General features: G+C 38.0%; 1 protein-coding gene across 3 annotated transcripts in view; it reads left to right on the top strand.

Annotated features, from left to right (window-relative positions):
- The window catches only part of LOC122645753 (protease Do-like 7), a 60,004-nt gene that overhangs the window by 8,555 nt on the left and 30,431 nt on the right, over positions 1 to 21,018 (top strand). For 2 of the 3 annotated variants that reach the window (XM_043839106.1, XM_043839105.1), the window contains exons 4-13: positions 589 to 647; positions 6,639 to 6,675; positions 9,059 to 9,184; positions 11,829 to 11,918; positions 13,011 to 13,076; positions 13,256 to 13,312; positions 13,916 to 13,981; positions 14,972 to 15,079; positions 15,198 to 15,278; positions 19,136 to 19,185. In XM_043839106.1, the coding sequence (XP_043695041.1) occupies positions 589 to 647; positions 6,639 to 6,675; positions 9,059 to 9,184; positions 11,829 to 11,918; positions 13,011 to 13,076; positions 13,256 to 13,312; positions 13,916 to 13,981; positions 14,972 to 15,079; positions 15,198 to 15,278; positions 19,136 to 19,185 (740 nt within the window). Of the gene's footprint in view, positions 1 to 588; positions 648 to 2,072; positions 2,154 to 6,638; positions 6,676 to 9,058; positions 9,185 to 11,828; positions 11,919 to 13,010; positions 13,077 to 13,255; positions 13,313 to 13,915; positions 13,982 to 14,971; positions 15,080 to 15,197; positions 15,279 to 19,135; positions 19,186 to 21,018 lie in introns of all 3 variants that reach the window. The other variant, XM_043839104.1, reaches the window with a different exon arrangement.

Genomic DNA, 21,018 nt, shown 5'->3' with positions numbered 1-21,018 from the left:
TGCTTTTAACACTTGAATTAGGAATTTTAGGGGTAACCTGTCTTTTCATATAATCTTAAGACTAAAAAGCCATATAAGAGGGTTAAAAGAGCATTTATCTTCTATGAGTCGGTGGATATAAAGATTTGCATTGGGTTTTTAGATTTTTTTTAATGGGTTTGAATTATTTCCTTCTCTTTGGATAAGCAATTAAATGATTGGATGAAATAAATAAAGTTACATCTATATATCATAGAGGATGAGGGACACTTTAAAAAAAAGATTATATATATTCTGCAAAATTCTGTTATTTACCTACAAGACGGAAGTCCAATCATCTCTTAAACTTTGTCAGTCGTTATATGCCAAGTTTTTGGAGGACATTGATTCCACAAAGGGTAATCCTATAGCTGCAGCAAACCTTGGAAGTGCCAAAATTTGTCCTCTATTCACCATTTCTGCCATTTTTTTTTCTCTTTGGTTGTTAGCCTCTAAATGGCAGGCTTTTCTAATTATCTCTTCTCTAATTCCTTCCTTTTTTGGTGATCAGGAAGAAAAGTTTAAATGAAAGTGCATGCTTCTTTACTGAATAGCATTATGAATTTGCAGGTTTCAATTTTGGCTGGCACTCTTGCTCGATTAGATAGAGATGCTCCTCAGTATAAGAAGTAAGTGGCATCTTCGCTACTTTTTTTTTGGGGTGGAGTTGGGGGTGGGGAGTGTACAGTATCTTCACTACACTTTTTATTGACTCCAGCTCTTGTTTGGAAAAGTACGTCACAGTATATTCCTATGACATCTCTTAGGTCCTGTGTTAAGGGTAGATTTAGAGTGGGTCTTGACTCTGTGGTATCCATAAATGCCTTGTGCTTCATATCCAGGGGATCAGGTCCCACCATTGGTCAGATCCACCTCAAATATTGCTCAATCCAGGAACCAGTCAGGTCATATGATTGCTTAAGAGTTGTGACAAATGAGAGCAGATGTTCCAAAAAGGTGGTTCAGGCTGCTACTGTCTCACAGGAGCCACATGTTTTCTTCTGTAAATGTCATCTGGTGTCTCATCCAAACTGCGGTTTGTAATTGATTTTCTTACTATGGTCTATAAACTGAGGCCACTTTCTTCATATTTTGTATGTGGCTATCATAATGGAATCTGATCCTTTTCTAGAGTGTTCTTAAATCATTTCCCCATTCTCTTATGAATACAGTAAATTTGGATGAAGAGTGTTTTGGAGGTCTAGTTGTACCGTCTTCTTTTTCAAGATTCTCTCTTGGTGATTCATTCTATAAAATTTAGATTTTTTTTTTTATGGATGAATAAAAATTTAATTACGAAGAAAAAAGAGGGAATATACAAGCCCAAGGGAAACAAGCCGAAGCTAGGGGCTAGCTAGGGCGCAAAATAGATGTAGGGAGGCCCCAGGAGACAACAATGAGCCTGTTCCTTGGGGAATCCTTTACATCACAAAAGGGGAGGGATCTAGCTTTAGATGAAACATAAAAAAAGATGGCCTTCCAAATCGTGTCAAAAGAGCGGGAGTTGGATGTCCATCTTCTAAGGTTGCGTTCCATCCAAAGATGGGAGATAGTGGCACAAAAGGCTAACTTGCCAACTGAGTCACATGTCGATTTCCCTCCTAAGGTCATGTCAATCCAAATCCATTCCCTGCTGAGAGGAAGAGGGGTGCGCCGACCAGGCCAACAATGGCGAAGAACACGGGACCAGATAGAGGATGCAAATGGGCAGGAGAAGAATAGGTGATCGACTTGCTTGCTTTCGGCAGACTTCTTGATGTAAGCATGGCTATAAAGATAACTATTAAGTTGAGAATTTGTATGTGTAATTCAAAGAGTTACTTTTATCAGTGAACTTTGTTAAAGTTTGGCAAAATATTTTGGTGTCACTAAGGGGGTCACAATTGCTGAAATGTTGGGAAATTTGGGTAATTAATATTTTTGTTTTGCTAGAGGTCAAGATTACAACCCTTGCCAAAATTTCAAGCTGTGGTTGAGATATCGGTGTATTTGATCCAAAGAGTTTTTTTTACGAACTTTCTAACTACTATTTACTTTCTTAATGTTTGTTACAGCATCAAGCCTAAGAAACCAGTACACAAACAACCAAGGAAGAGAAGAAGAAGAAGAAAAAATAAGAGAACGAAGGAAGAGAGGTGAGAAATCGAGAGAGAGAGAATTCAGAACTCACGGTTAGAGAGAATACCTAGCCGAGACTCACAACCAACTTTATATAACTATTAGAGTGTGCAAGAAAGGACATAAACCAAGCTAAGCAGTACAAAACTACCCATAATGATGTGTACACGCCAAGGAGATGAGATAAAATAGGGGAAGAAGGAATTAAAATAGATAATTAAGAATTAAAAGAGAGATAAAATAGGATAACTTAGGCTTTACAAACGAAGCCTTGACATCTTGACGTAATTGGGTGGGATCCGACCTCTTTTTTCCATAGAGAAATTGTAGGAACCAACAATCAAACGTCTATCTCTGTCCCTTGGATACTATGCCTATTTTATAGGCTTACAGGTGGTTATCACACATCCTATAACTTCTCCCCACCTACTTACAATATAACTCCTCAATTACTATAACTATATTAATAACCACAAAATAAATAACTACTTAATAACTAATCTTAATAATTATCCACCTCCTATATGCATGTAACACATAACTACTTACAGAATACCAAATATACCCCTAGAGTGACAGTAACACTTACATCCCTCTCAGGCTGGTGCATAGATATCTCCCATGCCAGTTTTGAACAACCACTAAGAAATGTAGGCCTAAACAATGCTTTATTGAACATATTGCCAAGTTGATTGTTGGAGTTAACAAATGGAGTAGAAACCAACTTCTACATGACCACATTCCTTAAATTGGTAGTTGACCTTAATATGTTTAGTCTGCTTATGCAAAACTGAGTTACTAGCAATATAAATAGCAGCTTGATTATCATAATTCATTTCCATAGGTTTGGTGAGTGAAAAATCCAATTCCTGAATGAGAGATTTCAGCCACATTAGTTCTGTTGCAATATGTGCCATAGCCCTGTATACTCAGCCTCTTGCCCTCTACACTCGATTGTGCCACTGTAGTTTGCTTCTTACTCTTCCAGGTAACAAAATTACCACCAACAAATGTGCAATATTCAGTAGTAGACCTGCGATCACCATCAACACCAGCCTAGTTAGCATCAGAGTAGCCCATAATATCAGTATGACCATGACATTGATAAATAAGGCCTTTTCTAGTGCACGTTTAAGATATCTCAAAATACGACTTGCAACATCCTAATGGGTTTGCTTGGGATTTTTCATAAACTAACACCAACTGCAAATGAAATATCTGGTCTAGTAATAGTCAAATAAATAAGTTTTCCAACCAACTGCCTGTATTGATATTTTATCGACAAAGTCTTTGTCATCACACGTCCTAAGTTTAAGATGAGGATCCATAGGATTATTTATAGGCTTAGAGCTTAACATGACAGTTTCAGATAAAAGATCAAGCTCATACTTTCTTTGAGACAAACTGACACCCTTGTTACCACAAACAATTTTGTTTCCTAAAAAGTATTTGAGCATTTCCTAAATTCTTCATCTGAAAATGTTGGATCTAAATATGCCTTGTCATCTTCGATTCCAGAAGAGTCATATAATATCATTAACTTACACAACAAGAATATCGACCCAGGAGTTTGCTCCATATACATCTCCTCCTCCTGAAAGATCACCAGAGAAAAAAAGCATTTTTTATGTCAAGCTGAAATAGAGGTTAGTCAAGATTAACTGTCAAGGATATAAGAACACAAACCATAGTTGTCACGGCGTCACGGCGATCCAAGTCGGTGGAGGGGTGTCACGTCGATATATCGACATGTCGCCCGCCATGGCGAGCATGTCGACCATGTTTTATTTTTTATTTTCTATATTTTTAATGTGTTAATAGATGTATACTCAAGCCATGTTTTATTTTTTCTCTATTGTTTCTCAAGTTTTAAGAAGAAAATTCAGAAATCGAAGAGGGAAAGAAGAAATCGAAAGAAATCGAAGAGGGAAAGAAGACAGGAAGAAGAAATCGAAGAAGAAATCGAAGAGGGAAAGAAGAAATCGAAAGAAATTGAAGAGGGAAAGAAGAAATCGAAGAGGGAAGAAGAAATCGAAGACAGGAAGAAGAAATCGAAGAGGGAAAGAGAGACAGGAAGAAGAAATCAAAGAGGGTCGCCATGCAACCCTCTCCAGCGCCAGGACGCCATGGCGTTGCCATGACAACTATGACACAAACAGAGTTAAGACGAGCCACTGGGAAAAAGGTCTCAAAGTAATCTACTCCATATGTCTATATGTAATCTTTGACAACTAAGACAGCTTTCAACCACTCAACAGATCCACCAGGAAGGTATTTAACAATTTACAACCAACGACACCTCACAAGCTCTTTCCCTGGGGTAAGTCAGTTAGAGACCAAGTCTGACGATTCAAGAAGGAATCCATTTCTATATCCAGAACATTCTTTCAAATAAAAAGCAGTTAGAAAGACATCACTCCAGTAAAACTTCGGAACATGCATATGAAACATTAGAGAGCGAGCAACTTCTAGCAAATGCTGATTTTCCTCTCAGCAATACCATTTTGTTGGGGAGTGTAGGTACAGTTTGGTGTTTCATGCCATGAATGAACAAAATTCAGATATTGCATCGCCACCCCTCAGTTCTCTGTGCTTGTAAATGGCAGTCCAGTAGGCTACTAGGCTTCTTCTCTTCCTCGGTGGGCATTAGGCAAGGCTGCCCCTTATTTCCCCTTATATTTACCATTGCCATGGAAGTGCTTTCAAGGGAGATTCAATGTAAGACTGTTCAACTCTTCATTTCTCCAATGCCCAAGTGTAAGAAGCTCAAGATCATGCACCTAGCATTTGTAGATGATCTCATGATATTCTCCAAAGCAAACATCCTATCTATTGAGACTATAATGGCTTGCTTGAATCAGTTTGAGATTTACTCTAGTCTCAAAATAAGCCCCCAAAAATCTCAACTCTTTTTGGTTGGCATCTCTGATGATGAAAAGGCTCTCCTTCAAGCAAGGACTTCATTCCCATTGGGCTATCACCCAGTTAAGTATTTGGGTCTGCCTCTTATTCCAGCTAGGCTGACGGCCCATCATTGCACTCTAATTTTGGATCTCATTTGCAAGAAACTGCAGTTATGGAAGGGCAAACTCCTCTCATATGCAGGCCACCTTGAGCTAATAAGATCGGTTCTCCAATCTTCTTATATTTATTGGTCTGGTACCTTTGGTCTCTCTCATTCAATCATAAAGGACATTGAAAACCTCATGTGCTCATTCCTTTGGAAAGGTAAAGAAACAACTCGATTTCTCCATCCGATGAGTTGGGCATCAGTTTGCCTCCCCAAATCGGAAGGAGGCCCTGGTTTGCGAAGAATTAAAGAGGTAAATTCAGCTGGTATTCTCAAATTGATATGAAAAATTACTGCCAAGAGGAAAAGTATATGGGTCGATTGGATATATGCAGGGCAGCTTAGAAACGATTCCACATGGTCGGTTCCCACAACCACTGATGCCTCTTGGGTTTGGAGAAAAATCCTATATCTCAGGCCTTTAGCCATGGAGGTTATTTTATGCAAGATAGATGATGGGGCTTCCACTAAAGTTTGGATAGACCACTGGCATCCATTGGGAATCCTTTTTCCTATTATTGGTTATAGAGAGATACATAGATTGGGTCTCCGCAAGCACTCTCTAGTTTCGGACATCATTGACCAGAATGGTTGGATCCCCCTTCCCTCCCCTCTCCTATCAAATATTTGGAATGCTCTCCTCTCCATCTCTGGAAGGCCGACAGGAGCAGGAGATATAGTCATCTGGACTCCATCTTCTTTAGGATTATTTAGTGCTTAGTCTGCTTGGGATCTCATCAGATCAAGGGGGACAACTCCTTGGAGAAAGATTGTTTGGTTTAAAGGTCACACCCCTCGTCACAGCTATTGTGTGTCGAGCTCTCTCCAACTGTCTTCCTACACAATCTTTCCTTCTACACCGGCACATTACAGTTCATCCTAGCTGCTGTCTTTGCCAAAACTCCTCGAAAAAGGTCAATCACCTCTTCTTTGAATGCCCATTCTCATCTTCAGTTTGGGCAGGAGTTTTAGACCGTTGCTGGCCTAGAAGACGAAGAATTCTCCCCTTCAACAGAGAGTGAATATGGGTGGATATGTCTTTTGCAGGAAATATTATCTGTGATTTAATTGGGAAACTTGCTTTTGGTGTTTATTTAGATATTTGTTACTACCTACTTTTTACTTTTGAGTAGCGATATTTTGATTATACTAACGATTGAGTTTATTGGGATACTTCTTGGTTACATAGATGTAGATATTCAAATTACCATAATAATATTTAAGATGCTCTTTTTTGTAAATAGATTTAAATTTAAATTATTTCTTTTTTGTGCTTGCTTATAACCTTATAACTGGCTAAGTATAGAAGTTTCTAGGTATATAGTCTGAGACCCATTCTGACTTTCTTTCACAAACACACACAATCATTCTCGTAGTCTAAAAATTTCCATTGTATAATGACTTTTATTCAATGTTGCTCCATTTTGTGCAGGGATGGTTACAATGACTTCAACACATTCTATATGCAAGTACGTAAATAATATTTGTCTTAAATTAACCACAACTAATGACTAATAAATTCAGATCCAGTGGTTATTTATTGAATGAATCTTGTATTATTTTCAGCATTTTGATGGAAATTCCATCTATTTGTGTTCTGCTACTCTGGTGTATTTTACTGCTTTATATTCGTGCTGCTGAGTGGTGCTCAAAATTTGGTTGCAGTATGCAGGTGATTGTGTAAAAGAATGTTGTAATATGGGTTCAAGGGTAGAATTGTCCTAGGGGTAATTTTGTCCTTGTACCAATTCCAGAATGTTCCTCTTTACATTATAAATAAAGATGGCTGTAGTCACTTTGACTCAAGCCAGTATTCACGGAATTCAACAAAGAACTTTGCTTTCAGTCTCATCTGTGGACCTCTATTGAACTCAACTCCTACTAAGATTAGGAAAATCCTGTTTTGATTCTCATGCAATTAGATACTCAAAGCAAGTAATGAAATCCATATGTTTACCAAGGAAAAAAATGTAATTTAATGAAATCTATTACTAAAACAAACCGTCAACTCTATTTGGAAACAGAAGGAAAATCCCAAATTAACCCCTCTGGCCAGAATTATTGTAAATCTGTTACTGAACTGCATATTAAATTACATAATATTTAGAATAAATTCTACATAAGCAACCAAATCAGATACTGTTGGTGTGTGCGTGTGAGATACAATATGCGCACGAGCACAGAGACTCATGCACACACACACACACACGTGAGCGCACATCCTATACATACGGGCCTGCCTTATTTGCATGATTTTTCTAATGAATCTCACTAGTCACAAATGTCAACACACTCAATCAATAACATCCTGATTTAGCTTTACCTCATAAAACGTGAATACAGAACAAAAAAAGTAATATCTTATCTAATAGTAAGGCTAAGGGCAAGTGCACTTGAGTTAATTACAAAAAGATGATTAATGACTTAGCATGGTTCTAAAGCTCGTCTCGACTCGGCGAGATCTCGGCTCTTATCTCAGTTTTTTGAGAAACCAAGACGAGATGGCATACGGTACATAAAAGTGCAATATCTCGGCGAGATCTCGGGTTGACCCATGGAAATGACCCTTCTACTATGTAGTTACTTACCTAACTCGACAGAACTCGACATATCTCGGCGAGATCTCGGATCTTGGGTTGACCCATGGAAATGACACATCTGCTATGTATTTATTTACCTAACTCGATAGAACTCTTATATGCTTGCTGTGGAGCACTATATGCAACATTACAACAACACTATGTCATGGGAAGACTATGTGACACTAGCGGGGACTGAATACTTTATTCAAAGTCATTTTATGTGATGATAGTTGTAACACTGTTAAACAGTTTGATGTATCACTTTAACATTTCTAATTCTTATTTAAGTTGTTTAGCTATTAATTGAATGTTTTGCTTGCTTTCTATTACTAAAATATGTGTAGAGTAGGGTATTTTAGTACGGCATTGCCTACCAACCTATGGTCTGAATTGAAACTCAGATTTGGACTTTGTTTTTGCAAAATCTGATAGTGCCATTGTGTTTAAATGGCCTAAAATAGGCTGAATACCAAGTTTCAGACCCAAGCTAGGTTTAAAACCCACCGAGTTGAGGCTTCGAGTCGAAAAAAAAAAAATGCACAAACTCGGCGAGATCTCGGCTCGACTTGGTTTTTCCAAGGGCCGAGTTGGTACCGAGACCTGAGTTTTAGTACATTGTGACTTAGTACACACCCTCCGCATGCACACGCGCACACACACACTTAACGAACACTTACACGCACACGCGTGCGTTCACACACACACACACACACACACACCAATCCAATGGGATCTGAGAAGTGGACCCCAGAAGCAGAAAGAGTTGAAAAATAAAAATAATTCTGCACCTTTTGTTTGGGTTTTTTGTTTTCTTGTAAAATAGTATAAAGAAAGGGAGATGGTTCTCTGAGAAAGCAAGGGTACACTACTGCCTCACATTGTTTTTTAATTCATTGTTTCTCTCTCTTTAAAAATATTAATACAATAATACATGTGAGGAGGCGTAATGTATGCCTAAGGCTCAGAGAGCCTTTTCTCATAATGAAATCTGTACTTTCTTCTTTTCCTTTTTAACATTTGAGCATCCATTAACACCAATTTGAATGTTAATTGTTTTAAGCTCTAGTTTTCTCATCTATGTGAAATGAAGTTAAAAGAAAAAAATTCCATTGATAATTGTACTAAATCTGGTGAAATTTGTTAGTAATACATGTCATGGAAAGACTTTTTGACCAATTAATTACTCATAAAATATGTCAAATTGCTAGACGGTTACTTTATTGTATTGAGTAGACTTATGTTTCTTTGTTTTATATTTCTCCTCTACCAGGCTGCATCTGGGACTAAAGGAGGTTCAAGTGGTTCCCCTGTCATTGATTGGCAAGGAAGAGCTGTGGCCTTGAATGCTGGCAGCAAGTCCTCAAGCGCATCTGCATTTTTCCTTCCTTTAGAACGAGTGAGTTTCTACTTGTGGCTGGATTTAAACTCTGTGATGTGTTTGTTTGTCGCTTATTTAATGTCAGTTTCCTCTTGTTGTTTGATGCGTGTGATATTGCTCTTGTCCATGCCATCAAAATCTTCGTTATTGTCATGACTATGTTCTTTCTATGCATCTCTTTTTCTTGTTTTTTAAAATTTTACTTCATGAACTGCAGCTAGTCTTTTTTCTGTTCTATAGGAGTTTTGTGGTAAGGCAGCTTGGTTGGCTCATTCCCTTTTTAATAGGGTGACAATATTCTATTGCAAAAATTGAGCTCAATGCGTCTCTTTTGATATTTATAATAGGATATAGGTGATAGAAAGTGTTGTCTTGGAGCATCTCATGGTTATCCTTGTGACAATATCAGATCTATTTATCCAACAAGATGAAAGAAGGAGAAGAAGAACCAAGAAGAGAAGAGAAACCGTGGGAGAGAAAAGAGGACAAAAGGGCTGTTGATAGGACAGTTTTCTATACCTATCAACAGCTGCACCACATCAATACATATTAAATAATAAAAAATAGTAGGGAAAATTACATTGCCACCCCCTGAGGTTTGTATTAAATACAGAACGACCCCCTGTATTTAATACAAACCTCAGGGGGTGGCAGTGTAATTCTCCCAAAATAGTATTACAACCCTGCCCCTTGCTTAACATTTTATTATAAACTAATAATCACCAAAATGAAAAGAAAAAGTAAACCACCCATGCAGTAGAACATAAAAAAACTTAACACTAACACCCAATGCCCAGCTTGGAATAACTGTCAAGAAACGCAAGATGCAATAGAGTTTTTGTGGACATATAACCCACTTGGTTGCCAGAACGAACAAACTCATTACAACATCTCTCACAAAATGGCAGTCAACCTCAATATGTTTAGTTTGCTTATGAAAGACCGGGTTACTAGCAATATATATAGCGGTCTGGATATCACAGAAAATATTCATAGGCTTATTGACAAGAATACCAAGCTCTTGAAGCATAGCCTGGTACTCAGCCTCTGCGCTAGACCGAGGCACTGCAGTCTGCTTTTTACTCCTCCATGTAACCAAGTTACCACCTACAAAAGTAGTAGGTTAGTACCCAGTAGTAGATCTACGATCACCATTACCACCTGCCCAGTTAGCATCAGAATAACCAACTACACCAGTGTGACCATGACGATGATAAAGAAGTCCTTTCCCTGGAGCACTTTTGAGATACTTTAGGAATTGGGATATGACACATTGCCTCTCAGTGGACCTGCTTAGGATTCTCCATGAATTGGCTAATAACCCCGTCAACGAATGAGATATCAGGCCTGGTGATGGTAAGATATATAAGTTTACCAACTAATCTCATGTACTGATGTTTGTCAGAAAAGTTTCTGTCAGCATTCACTCCAAGTTTCACATGAGGATCCATGAGGCTATGGGTATCAAGTGGTTTACGACCTAACTACCGGTCTTAGATTGAAGGTCAAGAACATATTTTCTTTGAGACAAGCTAACCCCCTTCTTGCTTTGAACAACTTTAACACCAAGAAAATATCTGAGAACACTGAAATCTTTCATCTGAATTCTGAAAGTGTTGATGTAAGTAGGACTTGACCTCGTCAATGCCAGACAAGTTATTCCCAGAGACAATATCATCAAGGTGGTTGCTCCATATATACTTCAAGCTTTTTAAATATCAAGTTGATATGGAGGTCAGTCTAGATTAACAACTAAAGATATAAGCACCCGAATGTAATTTAACCGAGCAATAGGAGAAAAGGTCTCAAAGTATAATCCACACCATAAGTTTGGGTATGTAACCCTTTGCCATTGACAGGGCTTTAAGCCTCTCAAACAAGCCATCAGGGTTATTCTTGATAGTATATACCGAACGACACCGCATAAGCTCCTTTCCTGGAGGCGGATCAACCAAAGTCCATGTCTGACGGAATTCTGAAAAGTTATTGTCATCATCCACTCCAAGTTTCACATGAGGATCCATGGGCGTATCAACTGGTTACAACCTAACATACCAATCTCAGATTGAAGGTCAAGAACATATTTCCTTTGAACAGTTTAGAGACTTAGTGATCTGACTTACAGACAAATGATTTAAAGGTAACTTTGGTACATAAAAAACAGAGGATAAAAAAAGCGAAGAAATGGGAGAAACAGTACCATAACTAGATGTGGAAGGACCTATTGTTGAGAACAACTTGAGATGGGTGACTAGTTTTATTGAAGGAAGAAAATACATCAGACTTACCGGTCATATGATTAGAAGCACCATAATCAATGATCCAACTGGAGGAAGACCAAGAAGCAAAAAGTGTAGCATTATTTGTATGAGCAAGGGTGGCAGTGGATGAGTGGGTGGATCCAGCTTCCCTCAATTTGATTGTTTACAAAGTTTGCGTGGATGTGGTGAATAATGTCCTCATGTTGGCATTCTGGAAATTACTTCACAGGGGTTGTTGGGACAAAGGATAAACTACAATTTGTTGTCTTTTTGACTTGTTATCATCTGTTAGCACATAGTATTTCTCTGGTAGACTTCTGGTGTCCTGTTATTGGTTTCCATATTGAGTAATGTGAAGATGTGAGCTCTTTAACCGTAGCTTGATGTTTTACATATGATAGGTGGTGAGGGCACTTAAATTTCTGCAGAAGGGATGGGATTCATTTGGGAATAAGTGGGAGGCGGTTAATATTCCTCGTGGTACGCTTCAGGTTTGTTGATTCTTATTCTATTGATTTTTCACATTATTAATCTCTGGATTGTCTACGTAGTTGCTTTCTTTCTACTGTTTTCTCAGAAACACACTCCACTTTTGCAGTAGAAGAGTCTCTGGCCATGAATGAGATTAGTTTCATGAGAGCTTTTAAGATATCTCTGGTTACTTCTATGTCAAATCTGGGACATTCTTGTGCTAATTTGTTCTTTACATTGTTGAGCTTGATTGCTAAAGTAAATTTAGTTCATGAAGTTGATCTGGATTGAACATGTTGGAGTTAGAAGGGTCTGTATTTTGAATATTTGAAAGCTATTCTATGATTGTGTCTGCATTGGGTTTGCAGGTTTTTCCTTATATTCCTTCCTTTTTATGGTGTTCTCTGGTTTTGTTAGGCATTCTTTATGTTTCCTTGAACTTTTGTAATTCTCTGAAGCTGCAAAGCAGAATTGGACCTTTCTTTTCTAGAGTCCAGTTTTGTATTGGCTTGTGTACATTGTTTTCTTTTTTTCAGCCTTTATTCAGAAATATGAATGGTTTTCTTCTTTCAGTCTGTGAAGCGTACTATATTTCTGATAGTATGTAGTGATGCGGGAAGCCATCACCGTATGACATTCTAATATACTGTCCATGGTGGAATGCAGCGAGACATTCCTCATGAAAAATAAAAAAGAATTATATGTGAAAGAAGTTGATGGAAAAGAACAATAAAGCTGAAGATCGGTAATCCAGTAATTAAGCCACAGTTTCTTCACTTTATTGTGATTTATATTTCTTATTTTTTAATGAATTTTTGACAAATTTTTTTTTTTTAATGAAAACTATAATCTACCAACATCTATGTGTAGATTATTCATACTAACATATACTTATATGACATGTTAATGTAAGCTCCTCAAATAATTTTGTGAAAATCAAACCTCCCACACATGTCAATGCCCATAGCTTGCTCTAGAATTTTGATTGTAGGAATCCTCAAGGAATCCTTAAGAGTATGTTGGATTATCGTATAATGAATATATTATCACATTTTGATTAATTTTTGAGGAATTTTGTTGTTTTGCATGACATTATTTTGTCCACATTGTAGGTGACGTTTCTTCATAAAGGATTTGATGAGACACGTCGTCTTGGTCTCCAGAGTGAAACAGAACAGGTTCCAATTTTCTTTTAAGACCCTTTGGTTCTTTATTTCCTTAATGTTTACTTTTTTTTACTTGTCTATTTTCTTTGTGAATTTTATTTTTTCAAGGCAGCTAACTTCCATTTCTCATACTGCATACACACTCATAAATACAAAATTGCTTTAATGTACTTGTCCTATTGCTTGAGCAGATGGTTAGGCATGCATCTCCTATTGCTGAGACTGGAATGCTTGTTGTTGATTCTGTGGTGAGTAGATTGTCGTTTTGATAATTTAACAAATTGTTGAAGGATGAGAGGTGATTAACATTCTTTCTGTTCTTTGAGAAAATAATGAATCGATTCAGGATGTATTGTTGGAGGTGATGGTCCTTGGCCAAGCTGGTGCTGGAGTCTTGTTTTCTGGAAGAACCTAAGGCTTGAGCACCACGCTTTTTGTTGGACTTGCTGCTGACAATGTTTGTTGCAGCTGTGAAGAAAGAAGGGGAAGTCATTAAGGCAGAAGCCCTATGTTGAATTGGGATAAAAGCATTGGGGGCACCCTCTACTATAGTATATTAGTCAGTGACACATCCCCCCCTCCCCCCCCCCCCCCCTCTTTTAAGTTTTTTTCCATTTCTGTCCTAGTCTCCTAGATGCCCTCACATTACCTGAGACGTTTGCTTTTTTTCTTTTTTATGTCACAGTACCTGAGGTCCTTGTGCAATTACCAATGCCAATAAGATGCCTAGACAGGCACCTGGCCACCTTTGTGCCTCACCAACAATGAATAACATATACATGTTAATTAATGTACTGTATAAATTGTTTTTTTCACTTGTCTAATTCCCCATCATAACATATCTATTGCAGGTGCCAGGCGGTCCAGCTCATAAGCATTTGGAGCCAGGTGATGTGCTTGTCCGGGTGAATGGGGAAGTAAGTTCTTTGTGTAGATGCGCAACATATATCTCAATGTCGATGTATTTTCCTATTTTCATGGTCCATAGCTTGACTTAGTTGTATGATATTATTGAATTTCTTTTAAATCAGTTTTCTGGGATGGTTATACATCTCTTGCCTTTTTTTGTTTGTGTTGTAATTGATTCACATTGATGGGTCTTCCTTATCGTTTGTGCTTTTCGCCTACACAATATTGGTTTTATATTTCGCTTTTAGAACTTTCTTTATCAAAGATTGTTTTTTTTTTTGGTGAAGTATCAAAGATTGTTACAAACTATTGCTTGACAATGTGATTGTGATTGTTTATGCTAGGTGCTTGTTGTGACTTCTCCAGATTTTTTGACCTGTATAAGTATCAATTCTGGCATTTTGTTGTTCTAAGTGCCCAATTTAAATTTGAATCACTCAGAATGAAAATTTTTTGGATTTCAATTCCATTAGTTTCAGGCTGTTTTTAACTAAATATGTACACAAAAAGCTCATAATATCCTCTAAAAGGAAATACTGTAAATCATGTCAAATAGGAATAAAATTATTTTAGTAGTTAGAACACTTCTAAAGTATCTTCTGAAGGGAATTTAGCAAAAGAAAAATTGAAGAGATTTGATTTATTCTCTTGTTTTATCATTTACATAAGGAACATGTTTACGAGAGACTAAGGATCCATTGATACACATCTGCAGTGTGGTATCCGTTGTTTCTATCATTCTATTGTAATGTGTGATATGTCATTCTTTTCACTGTAGTAGTGTCTCACCCACTTCTTTTGTTTTCGTATTGTATTTGTTTTCTACCTTCCTCAATAAATTTTATTCGTTCATCTCCATAAAAATAAAAGAACATTGAAGCCAAATCAGTTGGTCTCAGAGGTTGACTCTGTCAATAGTTTGCGTGTCTTGTCTTAAGGTCTAAATTTTTGTGGTTTGTGTATGTGATTAGTTCTGGGTATGTGAAATTTTACTGCAGGTCCTTACTCAGTTTCTGAAACTAGAGACTTTACTTGACGATAGTGTTGACAAGAGGATAAATTTGCAGATTGAAAGAGGTGGCACTTCCTTAACTGTAGAGTTAGTGGTAATATCTATATTTTTTTATTCAACTTGTTTGATTAATTGATAATTTCAAGTTGCTTATTTTGCTTTTATGTTTGATTACTACTGCTGATATTACATGTTTATCAATGATGCCTCAGGTTCAAGATTTACACTCTATTACTCCTAACTATTTCTTAGAAGTAAGTGGTGCCGTGATCCACCCTCTTTCCTACCAACAGGTTGGTAATGCTTTTTAATTTTTAATTTTGAAATAATGAATAAGGCAGTGTTTGGATTTTGTTTTGAGAACAGGAAAGTACTTGCGTACACGAAAATAATATTCGTCTAGGTCATTTCTTACCCTTTCGGGAACAAATGAATAAAAAATCTCTGCATTTAGTGTCACATCTGGTAAAAGGGGGGGGGTTAAAGTGGTCTTTGTTCATAGAAGCTAAATACGAATGAACAGGGATGGGAGCGATAGGTCACATCTCTCCAAAGAGTTGGAACTTAAGAGGTAAAGCTTCCCCTCCCTCCAAATTTCCTGTCCTAATTTCCCATAAGATGCCCAAATTAGGTGATGGTTCTGCAACTGAGAGAGGTAAGCCCCCTTCGTTCTCCACTTCCGTCTCACTTTCCCTGTCTAATGTCTTCCATTTCCTGTACCAATTTGCAATGTAATACCTAAATGAGCAAGAGGTATTGAAACCGAGAGATAAGTGCCCTCGCCTCCCCTCACTGCATTACTCTTCTTCACTGTCTTGCTGATGCAGATTCATCACTGAAATGGGCTTGGTTCTTTTTTTTTTGGGTGAATATAGAATTCATTACCAAGAAGAAAGTGGACTACGAAAGCCCCCGAAAAAGGGGAAAGAAAAACAAATACACAAACAGCCCGAAGTCCGAACCTCAAACAGGGGAGGTAGGGGCTGGAGAGAGAAGATGGGAAGGCCCTTGGACACAACAATATGCCTGTTCCTTAGGGTATAGAACAAAAAAATGAGCAACATAGAGCTTTGCTTTAATATCAAAAGAAATGGCATCCCAAATCTACAGAAGAGGCCGAGAGTTGGAGGTCCAGTGCTTGATATTATGTTCCTTTCAAATGAGATTGATGACAGCGCAAAAGGCAAGTTTTCTCAGTGTCACAGATTGAAGAGCCAGCAAAAGTCATACCTACCCAAATCCACTCTCTTGCAAAAGGAAGAATTCTCTGCCTACGGGGCCAGCAATTGTGAGGATGCCTTGCCAAATGGAAAGGGAGAGGGGGCAATCAAAGAAGAGGTGGTCCATGTCTTGAACAACTTTCCAACAAAGGCCGCACTGAGGAGAGACCTGAATCTACCGATGGCGAAGAAAGAACTGCGTTGTAAGACAATTAGAGATGACTCTCCAGGCTGTAAAGCAGTGTCTAGGGATGTGATGCTTGAACCGAAGAAGCTTCCTCCAAGGAGACAGAGGACCTCTGACCTGAATGAGATCCCAAGCAGCTTTGGAGCTGAATAGGCCAGAGTTTATGGGGGCCCACAAGACACAATCACCCCTCCCGGAGGGTCTTCTAGGAATGGAAGGCAGGGCATCCCACACAGAAGTAAGAACTGGATGAAGAGCGGGCGGAGGGTCCCAATCATTATCAGTAATGATATCAGCTACCAAAGATGTCCTGTTCAAACTGCAGTTATAAATAGCTCTAGAAGAGACAGTGTGAAGAAGAATTCCCATAGGGTGCTAATGGTCCAACCAGAGAGATGTAGAGTTGCCATTACCGATCTGATGGTGGATGGCACTGAAAGCAATTGGTCTAAGAGCGAGGATCTTACGCCAGACCCAAGAAGCATCAGAAGTAACAGATACAGGCCTAAAACATGTTGGGCCCGTATACGTGTTTTATTAGGAATAGTCTAGGGTTGGTTTATATACATGTTGGGCCTTTGGTCCATTGGGTTTTAATGTAATAGGCTACTTTTATGGACCTAAAACATGGGTAGTAAGACTGTATGCAGGATTTCCTTTATTGGGACTTAGGTTCTTGTACTTAGTTTATTATTTTAAAGTTGTTTTGGGGTAGTTCAATTGAACTGGTTCTATGTGGTTCAATTTGAGTTGCAAGTAATTGTTATTAAGTGCTTTAGTTGGGCTGGATTAGGATTCTATGAGTCAAGTCATGTATTGAGTCTATTTCCTTTATTATTTCACTTTCCTAGTCAATTTAGGTTACCTTATTAGTTAAGGATTGGGTTAAACCTTTACTTTTTAGTGTAAAAGCCTATTTTGAGTCTTCTATATAAGTTTGTAAGGGAGGCCAGCATTGTACACGAATTTGATAAATAAAGTTGCTGCTTTTGCTGCTCTTCTTCTCCATTGAAGATCTCGTGTTTGATCAAGAAACCCCTTGTGTATGATCAAAGTAGATTAGTGTTTGATCCAATTGAACACCTTCCAATGAGAAGCTCGGGTGAATTGTTCTAGTGCTCTTGTTCTTGTGCTGCTATTCTTATACTGGATTTATTGGATTCTTCTTCTATATTTTAATTGCCATTAATAATTAAGTGTTCTAGTTTTCTGCAACTAGAATTTGTTCATCTAGAAGATCATATTCTTGTGCTGCTATTCTTATACTGGATTTGTGTGTTTGCAAGGGGCTACAGCGTTGTGCCGAAAAAAAAAAAAACATAGCTTTGTGCTTTGCTCTGTGAGAGAGTATGGTGAGATGCCATTGGTGAGAGACCAAAATACGGTGAGAGGCCGTGGGTGAGAGACCCGAGTCTCAGAGAGACTACCCTATCTTCTTCTTCCTTCTTGTTATTTATTTTATTGTTCTGAAATTTCCTGCAAATCTGAGAATTGGTCGAAGTATTTACAGTTACTGGACCGGAAGTTTGTGATCCTCTTGTGGACTGGTTATCACTTGTGACTGGTCTACATTAGGTTCACTGCGATTCTGATCTTTTAATTAGTTTTCTAGTCATTATTTAATCAGGTTAGGTTCACTGCAATTCTGATCTTCTAATTGGTTTTCTAGTCATTATTTAATCAGCTTAATTAACCTCATCAAATACCCTCTTTGAAATTAAAATTTCTTTATTTTATAACATTAGTTTTTTTCACAATTATAAGTGAAAGGAATCAAACTTCCTCTTCTACAGAAGACCCTCTTTGAAATTATAGCGGAAGAAGGGAACTCTAATATTTAAAAACCTAAACTCTCCTTTTCATATTCAACACTTTAAGTCACCTAGACGCCACCTAGGCATCCGGCCACCAGCTAGACTTGCCTTGCCTTCATGACAACCATATTTTCCCTCTCTTATCTCTCCCATTACCTCTCCCATTACCTCTCCCAATTTTTTTGTGGAATGCCTGAATTGGGACATGGATGATTGAAATGGAACTGAAGTGCCATCTTTGGATTTGCTCTGAGTACTGTTGTATTTGAATTTTTTTCTTGTGGTATGAAATATGATTGACCAAACTAAGACTATCTGGACAGATTAAAGATTATGTAGAGGTGCTACAGTAAATTAGAATCTCTTTCTCAGGATCAGATATTTTAATCCCTATTGTGATTGATGCTAATTCCTAATGTAATATGAAAAATACTGTTTTTCTTTGTATTCTAAAAAAATTGTCAGTTGGATATATTATTGTTTCAAAAACAAAAGCAAATGACAAAAATAGTATGTCTGTTTTCTCTGCATAAACAAAAACAAGTAAAAATATATCCTAGAGCTGCCTGGAAGAGACATGTCTCCAACCTCTAAACACAACTTTTCTTTCCCTTCAGTTGAAAATGGGTGTCTCAAATGAAAGCACTGGTACATGGTACATTATGCATGTTTTGCATGTAGCATGCTGTGAGGTACTTAGATGTTTGGTTTGTCAGTGGTCTTTGTTTTTGTCACTGGAATCCAAATTATGTTTAGTATCACGGTATCATTTTGTCTCATTTATGACCAATTCATTACAGATTTGTAGCCCCTCTTACCTATTAATCGCAACAAACAAATTTTTGTTGTTGTGGTCATAAACACTTTTAGAACAAACCTTTCTTACTTGTATGGATTACCTAATGCTTTTCTTTCCATTATTGGCACAGGCTAGAAATTTCCGTTTCAACTGTGGTCTTGTTTATGTTGCAGAACCTGGGTGAGTATAAAGTATATTCTAGTTTATTTTGAAAACCTTCTGATGTTACATGGAATTTCTCTTCTAGATCCTTTATGGACACATAGCTTCCATTTATTGTCAATTGGTTTAAGTTCCAGGTTGTAGATTTTATCGCATGTCATACAATTTAAGCATGAATTGTTTTACTAGTAGTCAGAAGAACATTATTATTAATTTCTCTCTTGAGGTGACAGTTCGACCTGTAACAATTTGAAGTCATTTTCTAGGACTTGATCAAAGAAGGGTTAATTATATTAAAACCATTCATATTTACTAGGAAAATATTTGGGGGACCCAGGGTCCGGCATCTGGAGGATCTACACATTGGATTGGGCTTCATGGAATCGAAAGTTCCGGTAAGGATGGGAATGAAATAGGGGGATACCATGTGGTGCAACTGCATTGGGGAGGGTTCTCTAGATAGCTGACTCCAAGGTCCTTCACTGTATACAGCAGGGTATTTTAATAGTGTTAGATCATGTGTATGGATGAAAACTGGGAGAACCCATACAAGAAATAAAGAGAGTTTCTCTGATTCTGGATTTTGGTGGCCTTTCTATGTCTGACAACATTACTGTGTTGATACACTAACCTTGCTCTCATGTGCAGATCACATTATTTGATATTCCCAGATTAACATTGAGAGGGGGGTGGGGTGAATCAGGGTCACAAAAATCTTCCACTTTTATTCCCAACACACCATGCAACACACCCTTGGTATTCCCAACTCTGACGACACAATATCTGTCAACTATTACGACACGACACACAACACAACCTTATTGATAAACGCACTGACGATGCTATCTCACTTCTGACACACACACACACATAGATGCACAAACACAAATCCTGATAGTGCACACCCATCCTGTCATCACCATACACTTCAAAATGTCCACAATAATAATCAAACCCTACAGAGACAAGATATACGTGGTTCGACAATGTGCCTACATCCACAGAGTAATGTCCTAACTAGGCTCAGTGTATACACAGTTCGGTAGTGATTTTTAGCCACTACAATGACTCAGGAACACCCTATCTTGCTTCAAATCTTTCCTACACAAGAGCAAGGGTTACAAACCCAAATGTTGTGTTCTAGCCGCAATGACTCAGGAGCATCCTCTCCTGCTTCAACCCTTGGAGACACAAAGGCAAGGACTACAATCCCAAACTCTGGAGAAACCCCAATTTGCTCGGTTTACAATGTAAGAACATAAAATCAAATCCCCCCAATTACATCAATGGTCTAGGTCTTTCAACATTAAACAAACCTAGAACAATAAAATAGGGACTGAAGACTGTGGATTACCTCAACCTATGTAATCTTGTTGATGATTGCTCCTCCGATGTGTAGAAATCAACAAAGGTGCGCTACGTGCATCAACACAATCATCTCACGCACCAAAACCCTTCACCACCATGAATTAGGGTTTTTCAGATCTGGAATATCTCTCCCTGGATAATCGCTCAATACACTGCCTCTTCGATGCGCGAAGAATAACCCGAATGTGTACACAGCATTAAAGTAGGAATCACGGTGATCAGTGCATATTTTAAAGCAGAAAAATGGGTTTTCTGCTTACTGGAATCATCCTCTGAATGCTTCAGATTGTTTTCCTCATTTTTCTGAGAATTGTGCAGACCAATTTGGACTTAAAATGAATCCAGAAAGCCAGTTTGAGTGAAACCCTGCAAACCAAGGGCAATTTGGTAATTTCAGGGGTGATTTCGCGACAAAACAAACAGCATAGATCGATGGTGTGACATGGGGCTTGGCGGGTAATAGCCATTTGATCAACTGTCTAA

The sequence above is a fragment of the Telopea speciosissima genome, chromosome 11 (assembly GCF_018873765.1).
Source record: "Telopea speciosissima isolate NSW1024214 ecotype Mountain lineage chromosome 11, Tspe_v1, whole genome shotgun sequence".
Taxonomy (NCBI): domain Eukaryota; kingdom Viridiplantae; phylum Streptophyta; class Magnoliopsida; order Proteales; family Proteaceae; genus Telopea; species Telopea speciosissima.
This window is presented reverse-complemented; position numbering and strand designations above follow the sequence as displayed.